The following is a 23,165-nucleotide window of genomic DNA, read 5'->3' as shown; positions in this document are numbered from 1 at the left end:
GGCGCCGCGCGGCAGAGGCCGGAGTAGCGGAGCCGGAGCCCGAGCGCCAGCCAGCGCGACGCCGCCTGCCGGGCCTGCCCTCGCCGCGGCCGGCCTCCGCGCTCGCGCCCGGGCGCCCAGCGATGTACTCCCCGTACTGCCTCACCCAGGTACCGGCCGCCGCCCCCGCGCCCCGGGAGGGCCGGGCCGGGGTCCCGCAGGCGCGCGGGCAGCGGGCGGGGCGCGGGGGCGCTGCCCCGGGGCGCGCGGCAGGAGTGCGTGGAGAGGGGGCGAGGGGCGAGCGCGCACGGCGGGGTGCGGCGGACAGCGGACCCCTGCTGCTGCGCGGCGACGCGGCGTGGTGGCAGGCGCGGGCGGGCAGGGTGACACGGCGGCAGGAGGCAGAGTGGCCCCGGGGCGCCGGGGAGCACGGGCGGGCGGCGTTCCGTGCGCGCGGCGCGGCGCGGCCGCCCCGGGGTGGCAGTGGCGGGCGTGTGGGCAGCCGCTCTGCGTGCGGCTGGGGTGCCCCGGGCGGCCCGAGCGGCCCGGGCGTCTCCCCAAAGTCTTTGTTCAGGCCTCGCATGGGAGCGGGGCTGAGAAAATGGCGGGGCTCCCAAATTTCGGAGGGGCAGGGGAGGGGAGGGAGGGACGGGCGTGCTGCCAGCCCGGGCCGCGCCTCTCTGCGGATCCTGGACGTTTGCAGACGCGGCTCCCCGGCCCCAAACTTTCCTCCGTGCAAACTTTCCGGTCTCGAAGACCAGGACCGCCGCTGCGTGGACCTGGAAGTGCCCCGGGGAATCCCGGTCCGCCACCCGCAAGCGGGAAGGGCGGGAGCGGCGGCGGCCACCGCAGGTCGACCCTGTTGGGATCAGCCGTCGGGTCAGCCTCGGGCACAGCAGCGCCGACCTTGGCGTGCTTCGGGAGCGCGAGCGCGAGAACGCGTCCCGCCTCCAGCGAAGTTCCCTGTGCAATGGTGTAGCGGAGGCTCAGGCCTGGAGCGTGCCCGATCCGCCACCCCACTCTTTTTAGCCATGACTCCAAGCTCCGAGAGGGCACCAGCCAGACCAACCCAGATCTAGAGGGACCCTCACAGCTCTTTCTGCAGGACCAGGCCAGGGCAGATGACAGATTTCGGCAGGCAGAGGGGATTTGTGGAGGTTGTCTAGCCTTGCCTGCTGGCCAGGCCTGTCTGTGGGAGCTCTCTAGGCCAACCCTGAGTCCCTAATGCCAATCCTTTGCTAAACCAGAGCCCTTTCAGACAAGTGCTAAAACTGCCACCACCTTAGAGTGGGAACATACACTCATGGTGTATATATATGGCCAGGTATTCGAGGAGCACGCCAGGATGTTTTGAAGGGCAAGAAGGTATATGCAGGCGGGTTGCAGTTCCAGCGACACCACGCTCTTGTAGTCCCAGGGCCTAGTTGTCTGTGTGTCTGTGTGTCTAGAGTCTGTATGTGACTTCTGTAGGCTGGCAGTGGCCAGACTGCGTGGCACAAACACAGATGACCAGGAGAGATGGTGTGTCTTCCAGTACAAATCACATGCAAGTGTGTGTCAGCGGAGGAGCCCACGCTCGCCTGTCCTGCAAGCATTAAGAGCCAATCTGACCACCATAGCAGTGTGGGTCTGTTCCTTCAAGTTGTCAACTACTCTGTGTTGGGTTCTCCACAGGAGGACCTGGTCAGCTATCTAGATCTGAGCTGTGGCTCCCTTCAGGGAGATTGATGATCTGCTGGTGTCTGAGCGCTAGTGGGACAAAGACCCCATGTCCCAGCAGCTACCTTGTCTACCAGGCTGCTAGCCTGCCTCCACTCCAACCTTGCCAGACATCTGGGCTTACCCCCTCCTCACCCATGGGTCAGGGGAAGCACCCACCACTGGAGAGAAAAAACCAGCTGATGCCCAGGTGCCAAGGCTACGGAGGAACTGGGATGGCCCCCAGATTTGGGGTGATGGCCTCAGTTTGGCTCTGTGGCACTCCAGAAGGGAATACGGGCTCCAATCTGTGCGAGTTTCATCTTGCACATGCCAGGCTGCCTGGGAGGGGAGTGGGCACAGTCTTACCAGTCTGCCAGCCCTGCATGGTGGGCAGGGAAACCCCTTTGCTTAGGGTCCTTGGCAGCCTTCGGTCATCAGGGTCTGGCTGTCTCTGCCTCTCGGCCACGTCTCTTTCTACTGCCATAGTTTGCCTCCCATCTTTGCTTCTCCAACAACCTCTTTTGCTGGCTGGCCTTTGTGTGTGTGTGTGTGTGTGTGTGTGTGTGTGTTTCTCTATCTCTGCTCTTTGTCTGTTCCTTGTCATGTCTGTCCTGTGTTTCTAGCTGTCCCTCTGTCCCTGTCTCTGGTTTTGCTCTGGCCTCCCCCGTTTCTCTCTCAGAGTCTTGCTCCCTCTCCCTTTTCTTTCTTTCTTTTTTCAAACCAGAATTGGCTTCAATTTTAAAGTCAATAAATGATTGAACAGAAGCAAGCTTGGAGCAGCGGGGCTTGGTGGGGCGGGCAAGAGGAAGGGTGGTGGGGAGGATCTCCTAGAAAAGAGAAACTGATTGTTGGAGCTGCTGGAGCCCTTTACTGCCACAGGCTTGAGTCTCAGGCGGACATCAGGAATCGGATGGACTCGGTGGGCCCCGTGGGCCCCTCGACAACAGACACACCACACACATGCCATCGCCGCCAAGGGGAGATCATAAACACCGTATTCACCTTGACGTCACCAGACACATAGCTCTTGTCATACATTTCAGCACCCATGTGCCCCGCGGAATGGGATACATGGTGTATTCATTCATGTAAGTTCAGACATGAAAACCTCCCTGTCACATAGCCACCAAGGCCAAAGTGTGTGCCTGTGTTCATAAACAACACTTCACAGGCATCACTCTCAAGACAGCCATGTGCAGATGTGGCTCCTAGAGTCCCAGCACCCTTGACACAAACTCTCCACAGCAGGTGTGCATGTGCACACTAGGCTGAGGGCAGTGGGAATACGTCCTCACATGGAGACTTGACATCATTGGCTTTCAAGTCGTGAACGAGACTTTCTCTAATATCTACACGCACACCCATATTTTCCCACTCCTGGCCACAAGAACACATATGCTAATATGTAGACAGTTGCAAACACACACAACGGCACACATGGATGTACACAGATAGGATCACCCTCGGAGGGCACCTCTGCCAATCTTCCTGTGGTGGTCATAGAACCTTTGATCTCGTACAGCCATGTACACACATGAAAGTGATTGCCCTTTGTCTGTGGCCTTTTCGGCTCACTATGGCCACTCTTCTGACCCGGTAGACTATGGACTGCTCTTTGTTCTTGAACCAACTGATACCCACGGTTTGTTTTTTCATTTGATTCTTAATATGGATATCTTGCCGTATAGCCCAGGCTGGCCTTGAGCTTACAGTGGTCATCCTGGGGCTACAGGGGTGAACCACCATGCTCTCTATCTTGGTAGTTTTGCTTTTGTGGTTGTTTGATGGAGACAGGATGTCATGCAGCCCAGGCTAGCTCTGTATTGAAGATAGCCTTATTGTCTCCACTCTTAAGAGCTTGGACCACGGGTGTGAACCACCACCTGGAGGTGCTGGCTTTTCTCTCTGTGGCTCTGGCTTTGCACACACCTCCTATTCCTAACATAAAAATGAGACAGACACAAGTTGGGTTACTTTTGGCACCCCACTGGGGTCCTAGGAGATTTCCGGGGGTGGGCCTGACTGAGTTCAGAGCCATGGCTCTTTTGGGTTAATACATCCCCCAAAGGAACTTGGGTTCTTGGCCTAGACATGAGTGTCTTATGCACTTTCCAGGGCTGCCAGATGGAGGGTGTCGGGGCAGAGGTCAAGGACTAGTCAGAGTGGGGCTGGGGGGATTTAAGTTTCTGCTCTGCGCCTCCTGGTCTTCGGTTTTCCTGGTCTGTAAAGCACATGCGTATCTTTTAGTCCTGTAATGCAGCTCACTGCCATGCTGAGCACATGATGTGTGCTTAAGAAGTGTCCCTGTTATAGTGGTTGTCATCATCTGGACCCTCCCTGAATAGAGAAGGTTGATCATGAAAGCAAGAAGACTTGGAGCCCTTTGCCACTGTGGCAATCCTCATGTACTTCCTGGAGGAGGAAGCAAGAACTTGGGAGGACAAGGCTCAGCTCTTTTTCTCTTATTGGGGTCCTGTAGCCTCCACTAAGCCGAGGGTGGGTGACAGATTTCACAGTAGGGCAAGGTGACTGGCGTGAAATAAGGAGATGGCCTTTCCAGTCTAATGGGAACTAGGTGTCTCTTGGTAAAGAGTACGTAAGCATCTGTGGGTCTGGATGGAGTGGGACAAAGCATGGAGACTTGGTTCATCATGAGATGTCCCCACTGCTCTAAGCCACTTACAACGCTCCACTGATTGCGATGGGGATCCACGGGACACCGTGTGAGCACTTGACGGTGTGGGCAAGATCCTGAGGTGACTCTGGGTCCATGTGTTTTGACTGCATAGATTATCTGTACCCAGTAATGGGGGCTGGAATTTGGGGTCTCGAAGCACCAGTCCTCCAGTTAATCAAGACAGGCATAGAAGACCGCTACCTACTTTCTCCACCTTGGCACTGGGCATACAGCTTCATCCCTGGTAAGCTGGATCGATGAACAAGAGGGCTGCCTACTCTCCTGCCTCCAAAGTCCTGGGTGTAGGGTCAGGAGGATGAAGGGATGTCTGTGATAGGCTGCCAGGGTTCTCAAGATCCCTGTATCTCGGTCAGCATGCTGGGTGGTCTTCCAGAAATCCATGTCCTTGGGACCCCGAATGACCATGTGGGTGTTCATTTCCAGTTGTTTTTTGAGTCTGTTGATAGGTGCCATATGCATTCGACTTTAAGGACTGTCTCAGTTTTTTTTTTTTTTTTGTCTGTCTTATGTGTTTGGTGACAGTGTGGCTGAGGTGTGCATCACCACATTTGTTCATGCCTCTGTAGCATGTCCTTGTCCAGGCCTTGGATAACACTGTAGCTGTCACTGTCACCACCACCATTGTGGCTGTGCTTCAGAGTGGAGTGACTGTGTCACAGTGACAAGCAGGTCCCTCCTGTAACAATGAATTGGCCTGTATTTTTTTCTGGAAGGAAAGCAGTCACTGCTAAGTGTGTATCGGTAGCTCACACATGTGTCAGCCTGCACTCACATACATGCCAGCATATGTCAGTGTGTGCCAGGCCCCCCACCCCCACCCCATGTCATTGTATATCCAGGGCCTATCCCTGTGACTGCCGTGTCTTACCACATGGCCCTTCTCTCAGTCATTCCTTAGCCTCTAAGCATCATGCGTGACGCCCATGAGGTCCCTCAGCTTAGCAGCTGGAAGCAGGCTGGCCTCTTGTCCCTTCCCGTGAGGTTGTGTGGCCGGGGTGGCCCTGCTGTGGGCCCTGCTGTCCTCTCCCTGTCCTGGACAGAAGCTCATTGTGCAGGCAAGGTGCGGGGTGTGTTGGGGCCGCCCATAGACCTCCCTCTGTCTGTTCAGTGCACATTGATTTTGGCTTCTGCCTGTGGCTGCCCTGGCCTGACCAGCTGGGTGTTCGGCTGTCTCTGTGGGCCTGAGGCCACTGTCCCTATAGTCCTCAGCACCCCATTGCCAGACTTGCCTTGGGGTCCATACCCCAGAGCCAGTTGGTATCCCTGGGAGGCTCTGGGGGTTCAGATTTGGAAACTGAGGTCCCCTTTTCTTCCCCCTTTCTCCAGCTCTTTCCTCTCTCCCTCCTCCATTCCTCCCCCTCCCGCTCCCTCTCTCCCTCTCTCTCTCCTGCCAAACGCATCTTGGCTCTCTCTGAATATCTCTCCTCCTCGATTTTTGGCTCCAGCTCTGGGCTCACTCACTAAAGGAAGAAGGGCTAGCTCCCCACCCCCCACCCCTTCCTCAACACCTCCCCCTTCTCAGGAGCCCCTCTGAGGGCGGGAGCAGCCTCTAGCAGGGGCCTGGGCCCCAGAGTAGGCTTGGCCAAGGGGGGCCCAGGCCCAGAGGGTGAAGGGATGAGGGGGATTGGGCCTGGCAGCCTGAGGGGACAGTGGACAGGGTGGCTCTGCTGCCAGGTTGAGCAGGCGGGCAGGGAGGGGTCGGGGGCACAGAGCTGGGGTGTCTGGCTTCTGGTGGGGCTGGCAGGCCTCTGTGAGGCGCAGCTGTGCCCAGAACTCAGAGTCGCGTTTGCCACCACTACCGATGTGGCTGCGCCAGCCAGAGAGGGGAGGTGGGTATCGGGCACTGCGGCTCTGCACAGCCAATCAGAAGCTGGGTTGCACTGGGGAGCTTTCTACCCACCAAACCCCACCCTGAGGGGAGCTGAGGGTGGCGGCCAGCAGTGGGCAGGGGCCAGTGCCCACCTCCATTGCCGGGACCCAGTTCTCTCTGCCAAAGCGGGTGCCAGCATTCCTAGCACAGGTCGGACCAGAGAGGGGTCTTATCTGTCCCCACCTGAGTCTGTAAGACAAGCTGGAGGAAGGGATGACTCTGAGGTGCATTCAGTGCCACTCCGGTGTCTCAAGAGGTGACTTTTAGCCTGCAGCTCAGGGGAGAAGGGCACAAAGCATCCAGGTGGGTCCAGGGAAATACCAGCTTCGACGCAGTCATCTGGTGGGGGAGTGTATTCTGGGTCTGTCTCATACAAAGTCATACACTGCCTGGCACTGGCGGGCAGAAAGTCACATTGGCAACCCAAACCTCCCTCCATCAGGCATAAACATGTGTGCACACGCACACACACAGACGTGTACATACAAAGAGACTCCCCCCACACACACACACCTACAGATACCCAGCCGCACCCCAGCATATCAATGCGCATGACAGGCAGGGAGCCACGTGTGGGTGGAGATGCATGGGGACTTACAGTCACACAACCACACGCTGTGAAGCACAGTCCAAACCACGACCACCCAACACACAGGAACACACAGAACCCACAAACACATGCACACAATGACACAGCACACATGATCACCACACACACACACACACACATGCACACAATGACACAGCACACATGATCACCACACACACACACACACACACACACACACACACACACACTCTCCACAGGTACATGCCTGTGCATATGCATGCAATAGAACACTCTTGGACACACGGACGTGGATATATCCCTCAGCCCAGTACTTCAGAGTGATTTTTACCCAACAGAAAATGTCTGGAAACATTCGGTTGACACACATAAAGGGGCAACACAGGCAGTGAGTGGGTGGAAGTCAGGGATACTGCACGGGTCACCCCACTACAAAGAACAATCCAGCCCCAATAAGTCACTACTTTGCAAGCACATCCAGTAATAAACACGTAGATCTAGCTAACGCTCCACGCCCCTGGTGCACCAATACATATCACGTGTAAGTAAGACAAAACGGCTGGCTAGCACAAGGTCACACACAGACCTGGACATTGTCCCCTGTGTAGCTGCACACATGTGAACCCGAGCAGAGTGACACCCGTATATTATCAGTTTGCACTTGGTCACAGCTGGGCCAGGTTAGAAATAGGCCCCCAAATGAGAGTACCCTTCCTGGGGCCTGCATTGCTGGAGGACTGAGTCACATGACTGAGTCAGCCCTGACCTGTCCTGATAGAATTTGGAGCCCTTGCTCTCTGGCTTAGCTTGTGGGATGTGACCATCTGTGCCCAGGGCTTTGCTGGTTTTCTGGACCCGAGAGCTGAGGTACCTGCTTTCACTGCCTTGCAGCCATAGAGGACAGAAAATGGGGTGAAGCTGAATTCTGAGATGTCTTCTTTGCGGGGTCCTTTGGCCTTTGTTCCTTTGCAGTGCTAGGCCTGAACCCAGGCCTCGCATGTTGCCGCTGAGCTGAGCCCTCACTCTTGAGCTTTTGGTTCTTCTCTTCTGACCCGAAAGAAGTGAAGAAAGCCATGGGTAGCAGAATGGTAGCGAGAGGAAGCCTTTTGTAGAGGACTATCAAAATGAACATTTATCCTAAAAATTATAGCCAACAGTGAGTGTGTACGGAGGGCTGGCTGTGTTGGCTCCTGGACTAGATCCCTCTGAGCGCATGCTCTCCTTTTCTTTTGTGTGAGGTGAGGTTTGCTATGAGGAGAGAGAGGCTTTCCAGGTTGGAATCCTGGGTCTGAGGCTAGGCTCTCACTCACTCTGTGACCCTAGACAGATCAATCAGCTTTTCTGGGTTTTATTTGGAAAGCAGTGTTGTGGCTAACACGGAGGTGAACTCAGGCCTGTAAAAATATTTTTATTTTATGTGTATGAGTGGGTTTTGTTTTTTGTTTTTTTGTTTTTTGTTTGGTTTTTCGAGACAGGGTTTCTCTGTGTAGACCGGGCAGGCTGTCCTGCAACTCACTCTGTAGACCAGGCTGGCCTCGAACTCAGAAATCCGCCTGCCTCTGCCTCCCAAGTGCTGGGATTAAAGGTGTGCTCCACCACGCCAGGCCGTGTATGAGTGTTTTGCCTGCCTGCATACTTGTATACCACATGTGTACCTGGTACCTGAGGAGGTCAGAGGTCAGAAGGTGTTGCATCCCCTGGCATTGGAATTAGGAATAGTTGCAAGCCGCCACGTGGGTGCTGGGTATCGAACCTGGGTCTTCTACAAGAGTAATCATTAAGTCCACTCTCCAGCCCGAGGAGGAGGTGAACCCCTTTAATTCTAGTACTTGGGAGGCTGAGGCTGGAGGATTAAGGGTTTCAGACCAGCTTGGTTTACCCAGCCAGGTTTGCCTGTCTCGGTATATAAATTTATATATTTACATACTGAGTGTGGTGGCTTGCCTTTGGTTCCAGCTCTTCAGAGGCAAAGGCAGGAAAGTCTCAGAGTTCCAGGCCACTCATGGCTACATAGTGAGATCTTGCTTCCAAAAACCATAATAATAATAATAATAATAATAATAATAATAATAATAAAATAACAACAACAATAAAATAGATAAGACTGAAAAAGAAAAGAGAGCAGAGCTGTAGTAGGATATGAACTGTTTCGCAGAATATGCTCTAGAATTGCACAAGAATATGAACACGTGTACTTGATCATATATATGTCAAAATGAGACCCAGAGAGGCTTCCTGTAGTGCCAAGACCAAGGGCAGGAGGCTGTGTGTTCTCTGCAGGGTTTCTGATCACCACTCCCTCGAGTCCTGAGGACGAGGCTGCCCTGCCCTTGGCCTTCCCCTAGTGCCCGACTGAAGTGTGTCTCACTCTCAGTCCTGCTTGTGCCTACCTTAGTACTCTGAACTTGGGGATGTTCTGTCTAACGCTTACAATAAGGGTGGTCTTCCACACTTACACCCCCACTAGTCAGGCCTGCCCTCAGCATAGCAGGCCCCTTGCCCTCTCCCACACCTTGCTGGGCACCCAGCCGGAGCCTGTGTGCTAGGGGTACAGCCAGGGGGCCTGTGCATTCCTTTGACAAATATTTACCAGGCACCTCCTGGGTGCCAGGCCCTGTTCTAGGCCCTGGGGGCTCAGCATGGTGCAAGCCCAGCAAAGGTGCCAGCCCCATTGGGAAGGCAGACAGTGAGTCCGATAAACAAGGGTGTGTCCTGTCCTTGGGACTGTGCTAGGTGCTGTGGGAATGAGCTCAGCAGGGCCCACTGAGTGAAGGCCATGCAGGGTTAGCAGAGGGGGTCTGGGTACCCATTTCCATTACTCTCTGTCACTCTCTCTCGGACAGGAAGCCTGGAGGTTAAGGGTGATGGGGCTCAGCACTCTACTATCTGCCAGAACCCTTGACTGATGGCCGCTCCATGTACAGTCATCTTTTCTGCGTCTCTGTGATACAGCACATGGTGTCTACCTAAGACCAGGGGGTTGAATGGCTGTGTTCTCCCCTGTACAGAATCTGGGCTTGGGCAGGCACTGAAATTCTCGACTGTGGCACTCTGAGCCAGGGGGTGGGGTGGGGGCAACTGGTAGCCCAGAGTAGCACTTCCACCTGGAGCCCTGGATTTAGCTCCTGGGGGTGGGCCTGGTTTATTTTTACCTCAGCCTGTCACCCTGGCAGCACCAGGCTACACCATCTTTATAGAGTCTTGGGGTCCTGCCATACTTTTCGGGGGACCTGGCTTTGCATTCTGGGTCTCTAACTCTCACTGGGCTACTAGACCCCTATATTCCTAAAGTTCCCAAATCAAGGGCTGTAGGCGAGGGCCTAGGACAGGATCAATGCTAAAGGCTGGCAACCACCATACCCAGCCTGGTGGCATTTGGTTTGGCCCCCTGCCTGCCCCCACCCCCACTCTGTGCCTGGGCAGAGCCGAGCGGCTGCTAGTGCCAGTCTCCATTTCGGAGCTTGTGCAGGCGCGGGGGTGGGGTGGGGTGGGGGGTGATACTGGGCACCTCCAGTCCCCTGCCTGTCCCGTGCAGCCTGGGGCCTGATCCCCCCCCCCATGCCTACTCCTCGGAAAGACTTGGAGCTGCTTTGCCCGCTGTCCCTTTGCAGCCTGGAGTTTGGCGAAGATGTCTGACTGGCTTCCATCTTTCCCTAGTGTTCTTTCTTTCTCTTCATCCTTCTCTGCCTGCTATGGCTCACCATTCCTGGCATCACCTCCCTTCCCCTTCCCGTAGGCGCCAACCTCACTTCCAACCCCGCCATTGTTGGCGCTCTCAGCCTTCTCTGCCGCCTAGGGCTGGGACCAAAAATGGGGTTTTTGGAGGTGTGGGCATGTGGGCATGAGGGACTTGCTGGTTACTTATCTGCACGTCTGGAACGGGCATGTTCTCTAAGCCAGTTGGCTGACCTGCCTCTTCATTTAGCCTCAAGGTGGGCAGAGCTATGCTTTAGCATAGGTAGGGGCTCTTTCCTTTCTGGAAACCCGCTAAGTCTTGTGCTAACCTCTGGACATCCAGGAGACCAGAGTGGCTGTTATCTGTATGCCAGGTGTCAGCAGGCAAAGGGAGTCTTCATGGATGGTGTGCCCACATCCTTCCCCTCAAGTTCCTCCTGGAGCTACTGGGTTCCTGCTCTCCCTCTCCAGAGCCCAGAGCTGGGATGGGGCTGACCAAATCTGGTGTTGGGGACTTGTGACCCCCCAGAGGGACAAGGGACTTTGGAGGAACCGGTTTACTGCCCCCCTCCCCCAAGCCCGCTGCCCGAGTCTCTCTGCACTAAACAAAGTTTGCTAAGTAACTTCAAATGTTATTTGAGGACGGCCTGGCCTCAGCCCAAGGCGGCCCTGTGGAAACTTGTTTTTCGCTGCCGAGGCTGCAAGTATCAAAGACACACTTTCGGATGAGGGGGGTGTGCTTTCGCGTCTCTCCCGCGCTCTGTAGCAGGGGCTGGCCCTGAGCGGACACTCAGAGCAGACACACTCAGGATACACACATCTTCCTGGAGCATGCACACCAGAGACTGCAGCAAGCTAGCCACACCATGTAACACACACTGAGGAAGGAGGGAGGCCTGAAACATGTGTTCCTGGTGTGTGACACAGGGCAGTGCCCCCTAGCCCGAGTCCCCAGATTTTTTCCAGCTTTCCAGAGACTTTGTCACTTTGGATTGTCACACAGTTCAGATGTTCAGACGAATTTTTCTGTTTTGGGGGCTTGGGCATACTTGGAGAAGTCTCTCTACCCACAGAGAGAAGCTGAGGTCCTCACGGATTAGAATCCCTGGATTGGGACCCTGACCTGGCTGGTTTTCAGCTGTGTTTGGGGTTCCTGGTATCTCCTAAAGGGCTGAGCACCCCCCCCCCCAGCTCAGCTCTGAGCATGGGGCCTGTTATCTTAATGCTGCTTCTAGGCTTCTAGGAGGTGGCTGGCATTAATCTCATCCTGACTGTGTGACTGTAACATGGTGTGTACTGGAGGCCCTAACCCACACAGGCCATCTCTTCCAAGTCCCCTGGAATAATTTGTTTCAACTTTGCTGTCTCAATTTCCTCTAATCTTCCCTGACTTGCCTTTTTTTTTTTTTCTAGAGGATTTACTCCAGGGCCTTGAGCAGGTCAGGCAAGTGCTTGCCCACTGAGCTGTACCCTAGCTCTTATTTTGTTCCTTCCTACCCCAGTCTGTCTCTCTTCCTTCAGATCCCTTCTCTTTCTTCTCTGGGTCTCCAAGTCTTGGCTAGGAGGTCAGGAGAAGAGAGAACTGGTCACAGGGCACAAAGCCACAGGCCTGAGGTCTTTAGTGACTCTCCTGGGGACGGAGGTCACCCAAATACCAGCAAGGACTGAGCCAATGAGCTGACACAGTGGGGAGGCTTTGTCACATGATCCATTCTGTCACCTCTGAGGGCTGCAAACTGGTGGACCCCCTGGAATAGAATGAAAAAGCCAAGATTTGAGGGGACAATGGGATGTCACCCCCACTCACCATGAGAGCTTCCAACCTCCACTGTCAAGTATATCCTCACGGAAGTGGGTTTGTAGGGTCCCCCAGTAGCAGCCCCACACTGCTCATCTCCACTCACAGTCAATGCCCGCAACACCCGCCACCCGCAGTCTGTCGCGCGGTGACAGCCTGTCACAGGCACTGCCGCACACCGGCACAATCTGTCGTCCACGCACAGTCTCACACACAACCTGTCACACACACACACACACACACACACACACACACACACACACACAGCGGCACAGTCACACAGCCAGCCTCATGCGATCACACCAAGCGTCACAGCTTGTCACAGCCATAGATCCCTCACAATCAAAATAACAGCTAGGGACCCATCTCCAGAGCAGATACACAGGGCAGGGGGTAGGCAGGCAGGCAGGCAGAAGCACCTGTGATCTGCCACCTTTTTAACAAGAGGCAGCTATCAATAGCCTCTTTTACAGAAAAGGAAACAGAGGCCATGAATCCAGCTGCCCCATGGGGCTAGGTTAGACCAAGTAGTGGTGGAAGGATTACCTGGATCATCCTTTCAGCCTCACCCCTCTCCCCCAGTCTCCTCTCCTCCTAGGAATTCCAGGTGGGAAAAAGTGAACTTCCAGAGGCCTGGCTGTGAATCAGAACCTGCAGCTCTTGCTTAAGTAAGAATCATCAAACTGTCCATAGCTGGGGCACACTGAACTGTGCCCTCTAATCCAGACACTCTCTGACTCCAAATAGTGCTGTGGTAGGCACAGGGATCCGGTGAAGTTCCATGCAGGGTGCGCCTGCAATCCCAACACGCAGGAGGTAGATGCTGAGGCAGGAAGATCGCCACCGTTTGAGGCCAGTGTGGTATTCATAGTTCCAGACAAGGCTGGACTAGAGTGAGAATCTCATCTCAGAAAAACCAAAACCAAAATCCAAACCAAGAAACCCAAGAGTCACCCCCAACTGATAATAGCAACCATAGCAACACAAAAAGGGACGGGACGGGACGGGACGGGGACGGTATGGGGCTAGGGGAGAGCTACTGTGTGTAGCGTGCGCACGAACGGAGGGTCTGAAATGTGTATGTAAATGGTAAGGCTGGGGTGGCTATGTGGTTTGCCGATGGTGGGGATCTAGTTGGTAGACTCAGGTCCTCCCTAGCAGTAAAAAGTCTGTGCCAGCCATGTACACGTGGCTGTAGAGGCACGGTGCCTTCTAGGTCTCACCACTGTGCCCGGTCAGGCCCCAGCATCTCTATGCATCTGCACCCCTACCCCCAGGGTCCCTCGGCTTCCGTCCTCCCTGCAGCCGCCTTCTCTAGCTTTCCCCTCCTTTGTTCCACCCCCGCCGGCTCCCGGGGCTTCCCCCTTTGGAGTTGCCTCGGCCAAAACCAACACTGCTCCAACGACAACGCTCCGAAGCCTGCAGGGTGCGGGCCCTGCCCCTTTGGCCGACTCAGAGCTCAGAGCCCAGCTCTTTTGGGTCTCAACAGCAACCCCGGGCACACGTGGCCGCTGCTAGAGAGTAGGACTGCACAGGCAGGGAACCGCTTGCAGTGCAGAATGGGGGCTCCCGAGACACCTCAGTAGGGCTTTTGGGACGTCCACACACCAAAACAGGATCCAGCTGTTGGGCTCCAAACAGTCTCAAGCCGCCTTGAATCAGAATCTAAAGCTTCTGCGCATGTCTAGGCCTACCACCCCACAGAGGCTGGAGGGGGCACACAGACCCCTAAAGAAGGCGGACGTCGGGCCTCGGGGTTCCGACACTCACAATCACTCCCCTGAGCGGCAGAGATGGGAGAATCCTAGCACGTGCACTACAGTGAGCATTCATGGAGGTTCCTGACCCAGGTGGTCTGTGTACTTGCAAGAGCCTCTGGAGCCCACGCTTGTGGCACCAAGCGCACTGGGACGCATCTCCCAAGCCTGCACACGAGTGTGTTTCACGTGAACCGCACACCTGCCAGACCGCCCAGGGCACCTGGCTCCAAAACCGAGTTCAGGCTGTTGTGGGGGAAGGGGCCAGAAGGGGAGACCTAATTCGCACCTCTCCCTTTCTTTTAGAACACTCACTCCTTCAAACATCCATCCCTGAGGGCTGAGGTGGGACGCCCCAGAAAAGCTGTTGCCCAGTGGCGGCACTCCTGCCTGTGCAGTATTTATATCTGCAGTTTTACCGTGTGTGTGTGTGTGTGTGTGTGTGTGTGTGTGTGTGTGTGTACACACTCCCCCTCGCCCTTCCTGCTCCCTTTGTGTTAGGACTTTCCACCTTCACTAGACTCCGACCAAACCTGCAAAACCTTTTTTCGCCTGGCAGGGACGGGAGGTTAAGGCGGAATGAACTCCCTCTTTACTTCGGATGTCCCACGTTTTTAAAAGCGAGAGCCTCTTCCTAGGACGGCTTGGGCTGCACGGTTGGATCCCTCAGCACTCTCCAAACACAATCCGGGTGGTGGGTGCTGGAGGTCAGGGGACGTGTGTGTGTGTGTGTGTGTGTGTGTGTATGTTTGTCTCAATTCACAAAGAGGCCATTTAATGCCCCCCCCCCGACACCCACTCTATGCTAAATTGCCACCAGCCGGCTGGCTACTGTGGCCTTTGGGGCTGCGCGCTTCCAAACGCTTTAGGTGAGTCCAGCGGCGAGTGCTCTCTCAGCCGCAGGATTTAGGAGCCGGTGAGGGAGTGGCTAAGATGGAGCGCAGTGGAGACTCCCTGAAAGCCCCAAGGTCCAGCCACCACTGCCCGTTGTCGATCTTAAGTCCTCTCTTCAGTCCGCTGGTCACCATTCATGTGCCTGCGTGCAGCCCCAGTTGTGTGCTCTCCATAGGTGACAGCCTCCCACCCACGGGTGCCTTCTGTAGTAGCCCACCGGGTGTCCCCTTGGCACCGCAGTGTGCGGCACTCCCCCGGACCCGCAGCTGCTACTGTCTCGACCGAACAGTGGACACCGTGGGTGGGGATGGTGACGAGGTCTCCCGAGGGCCTAGGCAGGAGGACCTTGCTGACCATCGTCCCTCGCACTTGGCACTGTCCTAGTTGCCCCGCCGATCTTCCTGGTGGGACAGCGGGGTCTCCCGGGCCAAGGCGGGCTTTGCGCACAGCCGGCAAAAGGCGGGAGTGGGCGTCGAGGCTAAGTAGAGTAGCGCGCCTGTGGCACCATGGCCGCGGGGGACTGGAGTGAGTCTTACGGACACCTACCTCGGGGGCAGTGAAGGGGACTAGTGTGAAAAAGACCGCAAGCACCCAGACAGGACCATTTACACCGGCTAAACCCTAACAGGGGTCCACGTCGTGAGCTGTCCGTGGGACCTCGCGGTGCGCAGACGTGTCCCGGCTCCCGATTCAGGAACTACCCACGCGACCCCATGTCGCTTGCCTCGAGGGTTCCTTCCAGGGTGCGGGGTGCTGGCCAGGGCTGCTTTGCCTCAGTTTCTCCGCCCGAGTCCAGGAGTCCAGCCTACAGAAGCCGGGTGGCAGCCGAGACGCATTGGACTAGCGCGGCGCCAGAGGCTCCGGTGTTTTTCCTAAGAGGTTCAGAAGCCGGAGTCCTCGGCGGACACCCGGACATCAGTCCCGCCCACAGCCTTGCAGCCCCAGGAGCCGGGCGACTTTCCCAAGCCGCCGCTTTGTAGGGAGCATTGGCGGCGGGGAATTATCAGGGGAGATTTTTGTGCCGTGTCTTGGCCGAGGTTGGGGGCGTTTGGGCTTCAGGAAGCACGGGCAAGAAAAGTGACTAAGTGGCAGAAAACGCGCTTCCACCTCTCTCTTGCTTCCAGGCCGCGGGACTCGAATTGTCTTGTGCAGCCTGGTTTTTGTTGTTGTTTATTTTGTATTGTTTAAAGACAAAAACACAACAACAAAAACCACCCTCATTTTAAAAATTTTATTTTGCCCCCATGATCAGCCTGGGTTTGTCTCTTGGAGCTTCTTTAGTTTGGGCCGCCTAACCCTCCCTACCCATTGCTACCTGGGGTTGGGGGTTGGAGGACTTCCGTGTCAGGGCCAGGAGAAGGAAAAGTAGAAAAAGGAACTTGTGTGAGAAGGGAGGGGGTGTAGGCTGTTGTCCCCTGCGCCAGAGCCACCCCCAAGAAGTTCCAAGAAAGTCGCCACCAAAGCATCTTCTGAATTAACCGCGCTTGTATAGTGTAGGACCATGATGGTCCCCAATTGCATAAGACTATCTCCCTCCTAGCTGCTCACTGAGGGTGAGCTGACCCCTGGCAGTGGCTAACACCTAGACCTGCATCCTGGACGTTAAGATGACCCACCTTCGAACCTTCCTCCCAGTCATCTTGAAACTCCAACACACTTAGTGCCTTATTATTGTTCAAGTCTCCAGTCTACTCCACTTAATTTTTTTCCATTTAAAGTTTTATTACTACTTTTAAAAAAGTATGCAAGACGGACTGAATGGTAGAAAAAGGCGGAAAGGAAGGAAAGAAGGGAGAAAAAGAAAACACATGGAAAAAAAATGCTGGTGACCCCGACAGTGGGGCAGGAGACTCACCACGCAGTCTAGGTTTTCAAGACTGATCTTCCAGGTAGAAGCATGCATGAGGCACCTGGCATGCCCTCCGATGAATAGGCGCTATAGAATGCAGGCCATTATTTTAATTTTAATAATAAAAAACCCCGTTTCATTTAAGAGTGCATGTTTGTGCTTCCTCTGTAGTCAGAGCCCGAGTTTGCCACAGCATAGTCTGTAATCAGGGGAAAATACCAGCTTTGTTGGGGGTTAGAATATATCATTGGCTAATGTAGTGGTTTAAAAAATAATGCTAAGAATTGGAATAATTAAAGAGTGAGAAATAACTCATGCACTTCTCCTTTCCACGCCGGTGTTGTCTTATTTAAGGACCAGAGGAGCGCTCGCTTTCCGCCGGCCTGGTTAGTTTTAGTTCCAGCTCTTCAGCTCTTTCTCTTCTTTTCCTTCAACTCTGGTCGGATTGGAAAATCCGCAGACTAGCACAGAGTGGAAAACTTGCAGTTCTCCTCAAGTTGGAGTTGCCTCTCTTCCACCTCGGGCCCTGACCTGCTGCCTGGGTTGTAGTAAGTAGAGCGATTTTAAAAAAGAAAGGAGCCCAGCTCTGGTACCCTTTGCCAGTGAGGGCACCTTTCCCAGGCTGCTGGCGAGCTTAGGGAGAGCCAACCCTGGTATAGGGAAGTAGCCTCACTGTGTTTTGATTTGTTTTGTTTTGTTTTTGAGACAATGCCTCACTATGTAGATCTGGCTAGCCTGAAACTCACTATGTAGACCAGGCTGGCCTCGAACACTCAAGAGATCTGCCCACTTCTGCCTGCACTGTTTATCCTGCAGCCCTCACCCTCAAAAAGGATCAAGGGCTTTAAAAATTGCCCTAGGGGAGGGCTTAGACCCCTGGACTATTTTAAATTAAGCTATGTAGTTCTTCCCTGTTCTCTCTCTCTCTCTCTCTCTCTCTCTCTCTCTCTCTCTCTCTCTCTCTCTCCTCTCTTTCTCTCCAGCCCATGTGCAATAAAGATGGTGTGGCCCTGGAGAGCTGCCTTAGCAGTCCTGTGCCCTTGGTAGGGGAGAGCTCTGTCTGCTTGGGTTGGAGCTGGCATCTTGTCTTTGGGCAGCACAAATGCTCCTACCCACAGGCCCTGGATTCCACAGGAAGACCATGCAAAGGCTAGGCACTGCCTAGAGAGACGTGGGAATTGGGGAGAGGGTTGTGAATGGGGCTGTGGAGGTAGACTTTGGGGTTAGACTTTCCCCAAGAAGTGGGGAGGACCACTTAGAAGGAAAGACCCTCGGTATTGAGGAGGAAATGGCTCCCTGTGAGAAAGGAGGGAAACTGGACCAGGGAGTGGGAGGCTTCCACCCAGAGAGGGCCTGCAAGCAGCAGAGGGAGTTATTTATTATTTGCTTCAGGTGTTTTAAATTAAACACGTTTCTCTCATTTTCCTGGTTTTTTGCTGCTTAGACTTTTCAGTGATCCCTCCATTCCATCGTTTTACATAAGCAGAAACTCCCCCCTCCTTGGAGAGATATCGTGGGAGGTATTTTGCCTTCAGTGCTTTCTCTTTCCTGGTTTCTTTTTAAATTTAATTTTAAAATTATAAAGTAAATTTAGTGCTAGTGAAAGTAAAGTGTGTGTGTGTGTGGGGGGGGAGCCAGCTGGGTCTAGAGGCAGTGAGGGAGGGATAGGTAGCCGTGCAAAGTTCAGCCTTTCTCATCAGGGGCAGCAGAGCCTCAGAACCCAAAGTTAGCCTGCAGCTGCCTGCTTCTCCCTCCCCTCCCTCTTCTCTGCCCTCATCCCTTCATCTCCCAGCAGTAATCTGGTGGGCAGCAATGGGCAAACCCGGAGCAGGTCACTCACACCTAGGAGCTTCCTGACCCACATACAGAGGCCCCCTGGTCCCTGCCTGTGCCCGCTGGCAGGGTAAGAGGAGGGGCCCTGCTCCCTCAGTCACTAAGGCTGTTGGCTTTTAGCTCTGTGGGTCTTGTCCTGCACGCCCCCCCCCATCCCCATGTCTTGCTAGTTTGTTGAACTGCTGCACAGTTGGATGGCCTGTTGATGGGATCAGAGTTGAGCAGACACACACACACACAGAAAGACTCTCTCTCCCCCAATCACAGAGGATGAGGGGCTTCTGTTCACTGCAGGTTTCTGTGGTCACATGAGCTCACACACTGGTCTCTGGTCTCTAAGGTCCTTGTACACACACACATGTTCACCTTAAAGCCCTTGGGTTTTTGCAGAACTGTTAAGGATTCCTAAATTCTGGAAACTCTATAGTTTAAAATTTTAAGGCCTGTTTAGCAGTACTGAAAATGGCTCTTTCTTAATCTGGGTGGAGTTGCATGGGTGTGTTCTCTTTGTGGAAACGTATGGAGCCATGTACTTACAATGCGAGCGTTCTTTATACACAGCGGCTTCTGCTAAAAGTTGAAAAAACTCTGCGCCCAAAGGTAAAGAAAAGGTGGCCCATTACAAATTTAAAATACAAATTTAAATAAAAATGTACTCTAGCTTGTTTTACTCAGTTTTTCCTGCTAAGAATGGTGGGAAGCCTTGTTAAAAAAAAAAAAAAATCCTCCAAGGCCGGGCAGTTTGCACAGCTTCCTGACCCATCCACAAGTGAAAAGGGCCTGCATGCGGCCTAGACTTAGGTATAGATGTGGGATTTAGTGTCAGAAGCCGAGCATGAGAAGCAGTCCAGAGCACCTTCCTTGCCAATTACATTTCGCTGTCAACATCTGGAAAGCGAAATTGCAGCTGTTCTCCCTGCCCCTCCATTGCCACCTCTTTTTTTTTCCTCCTCTGCACTTACATTTTCTGTGAGCTTGCCATCCATACTTCAGTTTTCTGCAGTGTAAAAACATTTTCACGGCTGTGTTCAAATTGAATTTTTAGATTTGGACTTTTTTAAAACGTGCATCTTCTAGTCTGACAGTATAATTTTTGGAGCAATGTGTTTGAACAGGCCAATGATAGTCATCCCTTGCCTTCTCTCTCTCTGCTGTCGGCTCTGGCCCGAAGCGCGAGGGAGGCCGCTCAGCAGCCCTGACTGGATCCCTCTTTTTGCCTCTACACTTCTCGGGCAGGTAGCGACTGCATCGCCCTCCACCCCCCACAGCCCTTCTGCGGTGTTTTTGTTTTCTCTTTGCCCCCCAAAAATATTTGAACCAAAAAGCCTCTCTTTTTTTTCCTCCACCCACAGCAAACTGAAAGGACTAGTGAACCGTGATTCAACAGAGCGAGGGCGCCTCTTTTCTTCCTTAGCATTAATTAACTCAAGTTCGTTAGGACGTTGGGTCTGTCGCCCACAGTTTTCTCTTGTGTGTGCTGAATCGGGTCATAGAGGGAGACTTCCCGTGCAAACAGTTTGTGTTGGAGCTGGAGGACGCAGAGGGGGAGAGAGGGTGAGAAAGAAAGGGAGCCCGGGAGGGAATGAGCGGGCGGCAGAGGGTGGGCACCGTCCGAAGTCCTTCAGGCCCTGGTGCCAGCCTTTCTCTGCAGGGGCTAGGCACCAGGGAAATGAGGGTTCTAGGGTTTCCTTGGCAGTGGTTCTGGTCATAAAATAATTGGGAGCAGTACATTTTGAGGGGCTGGAAAATGTCTGAAGCTGAACATTTTGGGTAAGCAGCTTTGCCCAGGCAGGGCCAGCCCAGCTTTCCCAGAACCCTCAAGCAGTGAAAACCCCAGCTCTCCGGGCTCAGCCTGTTGCTGCAGCAACTGAAGAAAAAGGCTCCCTTAGGGCCAAGGGTGACACGGTGCAGGCTGGCTGGGCGCAGGGATGTTGAGAAGCCTGGGCTGTCCGCAGAGGAAGCACTGAGGAGCAGCTGGGGGTGTGGGGGTGGGGGATGGGATCCTGACGGTGCTCTCGGGGATCAGGGTGCCTGGGAGTGCCACTGCCAGTCAGGTTCTGTGCTTGAACGTTAGTGGAGCTGCTGTTGAAGGAGAGGACTCAGTACAGCAGCCGCATAGGCAGTTTCAGCACCTGCTCTTGCCCTGGACTCTTTTCCTGCAGACTTTTTTTTTTCCCGTGCGGGATGCACGGGCTTCACCCATCCTCGGGATGCACGGGCTTCACCCTTCCTCGGGATGTACGGGCTTCACCCGTCCTACCCTACCTTAGGCCCCTTTCCTTCTCTCCCCTTTAGTCAGTTTTTCTGTTCTTCTTTAGAGAAACTTGTGAAGCTGGTCTGTGGGGTTCCTCCCTCTTCCTGGGCCCTGGGCCACTGTGGAGTGACACTGTCAAAGCCAACCAGGTGGGTTAGGCACCATACTGCTTTTGCCTCCTGAAGCCTTTGGCTGTCACCTGTCCTGCTGTTCTTTGAAGGGCCATATCCCCACTCAGCCCATTGACTAGGGGAGAGAGTTCTGGCTTCCCAGCATTTACTTGTATTTGGTGACACGGAAGTTTCTAGCTAAATAATGAATTAAAGACTAGGGTTTTTGTTTCCTATTCCCCATAGAAGACAAGATGAAAGTAAACAATTTCCAGAGGCACTGGAGAGAATAGATCATCTCCTCTAACACCCCCATCCCTACCCTAGTCCTGTGCCAAGAGGGTGAGGGGAGATGTGCTTGGAGCAGAGGAGCGTTCCAGCCAGGAATGAGGCTGCTTGTTGGCCGGATACCAGGCCCACAGCTCCCGATTTGTAGAAAGGGGAGAAAAGGCAGCGTGTGTGTGGGGGGGGGCGCCAGGGGCATTTTTATAGGGGTATTATGTGGCCTGGTTCTGAGATAGACCCCAAGTGAGCCGCAGCTCTGGTGTGGGCAAATCCATCCATCTTGCCTAAGGACACCTTTCACGTAAGCCCTGTCACTGTTGTTCCCCGAACAGAGGAAGACAAGCTCAAATCAGCCAAAACCCGCTTTGTCCAAATTATCGGAGAGTCTCCTCCTTAGAAAGTGTATTTTCCGGTGGTTTCCGTCCCTAGCATTTCTAGACTCTTGGATAGTTTCACTAAGCATCAGAGCTTCTACTCACCTCCCCCAGAGAGGGAGGCCCTACCCACCCATAGGACAAGCATAGCACAAGCAGCCAGGTCTCTTCCTTTGCCGCTGCCAGAGGCCTGTCCACAGTGTCTGCCCATGGCCTCTCATAGCCTTCTGAGGGAGGAGCACAGATCTGTGGAGATGGGAGACACACGTTTCTGTGTGGTGGGGTTGGGGGTTATGTAGGAAGCTTAAGTCCAGACACAGGCAGGATTATAAGTGCCAGGAATTAGGTGAACTCTCGAGGGCTCGATTTGCGGCCTTTCTAATTTCCTGTATCTTTCCTTACCTAGTCTGCAGTAAAATGGACCTTGGGATATCTGGTGATTTTAACTTACAGCACAGCCATGTGCTTAAGCTGTGGGTACTTATCCAAATCAGTCTAGGCCAAGGTGCCCAGGATCTAAAGTCTATCTAGGCCCAGAAGCCAGCGGCTTGGGGACAAATAAGATTTTGTTTTTAAAGATAAAGAGACCTACCCGTGGCTGAGCATTTAAAACAAGGCTTCTTGTGCTTATTAGCTGTCTTACTATCTGGAGGCAAAGGCCAGTTACAAAGTCTGTATCAGTTTTGGGAAATTATTTTGTTTCCTGGAAGAAATTTTAATAATGTACATGTAAGTGAAGAACTGGCTGTATTCTCTATTTTTCCTAACACAATTCACAAGGCCTCAGTTCATAGGACTGCTTTGAGAGCCACCATTTTTGTAGCTAGTTTTCTCCCCCCTCCTTTGTGTCTTGGATCTTCTGTGTTCTTGTTTTTCTGCCCTCCCTGCTTGCTTTGGGCCCAGGTTGCTATCCTGGGTTTGTTCTCTGCCTCTCTTTCTTTCTTCCCCTTTGCATTTCTGTTTCTGTGGTCTGCTTAGTCTTTCTTTGGGCGTGGGGACACATCCCTCTCTCTCCGTGATGGCTGACCGGTACCAGGGTCTGGGCAGTGTTGCAGTAGAAGCTCGCTGTATTCACCAACTTTTATCTTCTCAAAAATAAGAGAGGCCTTTCTTTCATGAAGTTAAAAATTTCCCTTCCAAAACCCAAAAGTCCATGTGGATTTCAAAAGCATTATTTCTGGCTTCTTGACTTCTCTTGCAAGTGGAGAAAGTACCATTCAAGCCCCCCTCCCCCTACCTTGTCTTTTGGTTTTCCCTGTTGCTCCAAGCATCCCTGGCTTCCTTTCCCCTTCAGCAAATTTCCTTTCATTTTCTTTCCCTCTTCCTTTCTTCTCTTCCTCAGTGACCTGAAGGTTCCCTCATTTACTCTATTCCTCCCTGAACCATCATTTCTGTTTTAACTCAGACTTGGAAACACCTTGAATCATCAATAGTTTTCCAGTTTTGGCTTGGGTTTGGGCCCATCAGAATGCAGGTGGTTGTGACCTCCAAGAGGGTTGATTGGAGAAAGAAAGGAGGAG

The 23,165-nt window shown here is 53.7% G+C and overlaps 1 protein-coding gene across 7 annotated transcripts in view; it reads left to right on the top strand.

Moving 5' to 3' along the window:
- The first annotated feature begins 12 nt into the window (after positions 1-12).
- Nfix (nuclear factor I X) overlaps positions 13-23,165 on the top strand; it is a 95,024-nt gene continuing 71,871 nt past the window's right edge. For 5 of the 7 annotated variants that reach the window (XM_021169297.2, XM_021169293.2, XM_021169294.2 and 2 more), the window contains exon 1: positions 59-149. In XM_021169297.2, the coding sequence (XP_021024956.1) occupies positions 123-149 (27 nt within the window). In that variant the 5' untranslated portion in view covers positions 59-122. Of the gene's footprint in view, positions 150-20,978; positions 21,026-23,165 lie in introns of those variants that run through there. The other 2 variants (XM_021169296.1, XM_029480289.1) reach the window with 2 other exon arrangements.

This window comes from Mus caroli, chromosome 8 (assembly GCF_900094665.2).
Source record: "Mus caroli chromosome 8, CAROLI_EIJ_v1.1, whole genome shotgun sequence".
In the NCBI taxonomy this organism is placed as follows: Eukaryota; Metazoa; Chordata; class Mammalia; order Rodentia; family Muridae; genus Mus; species Mus caroli.
The sequence above is the reverse complement of the archived record's forward strand: the minus strand, read 5'-3'. Positions and strand labels throughout refer to the sequence as shown.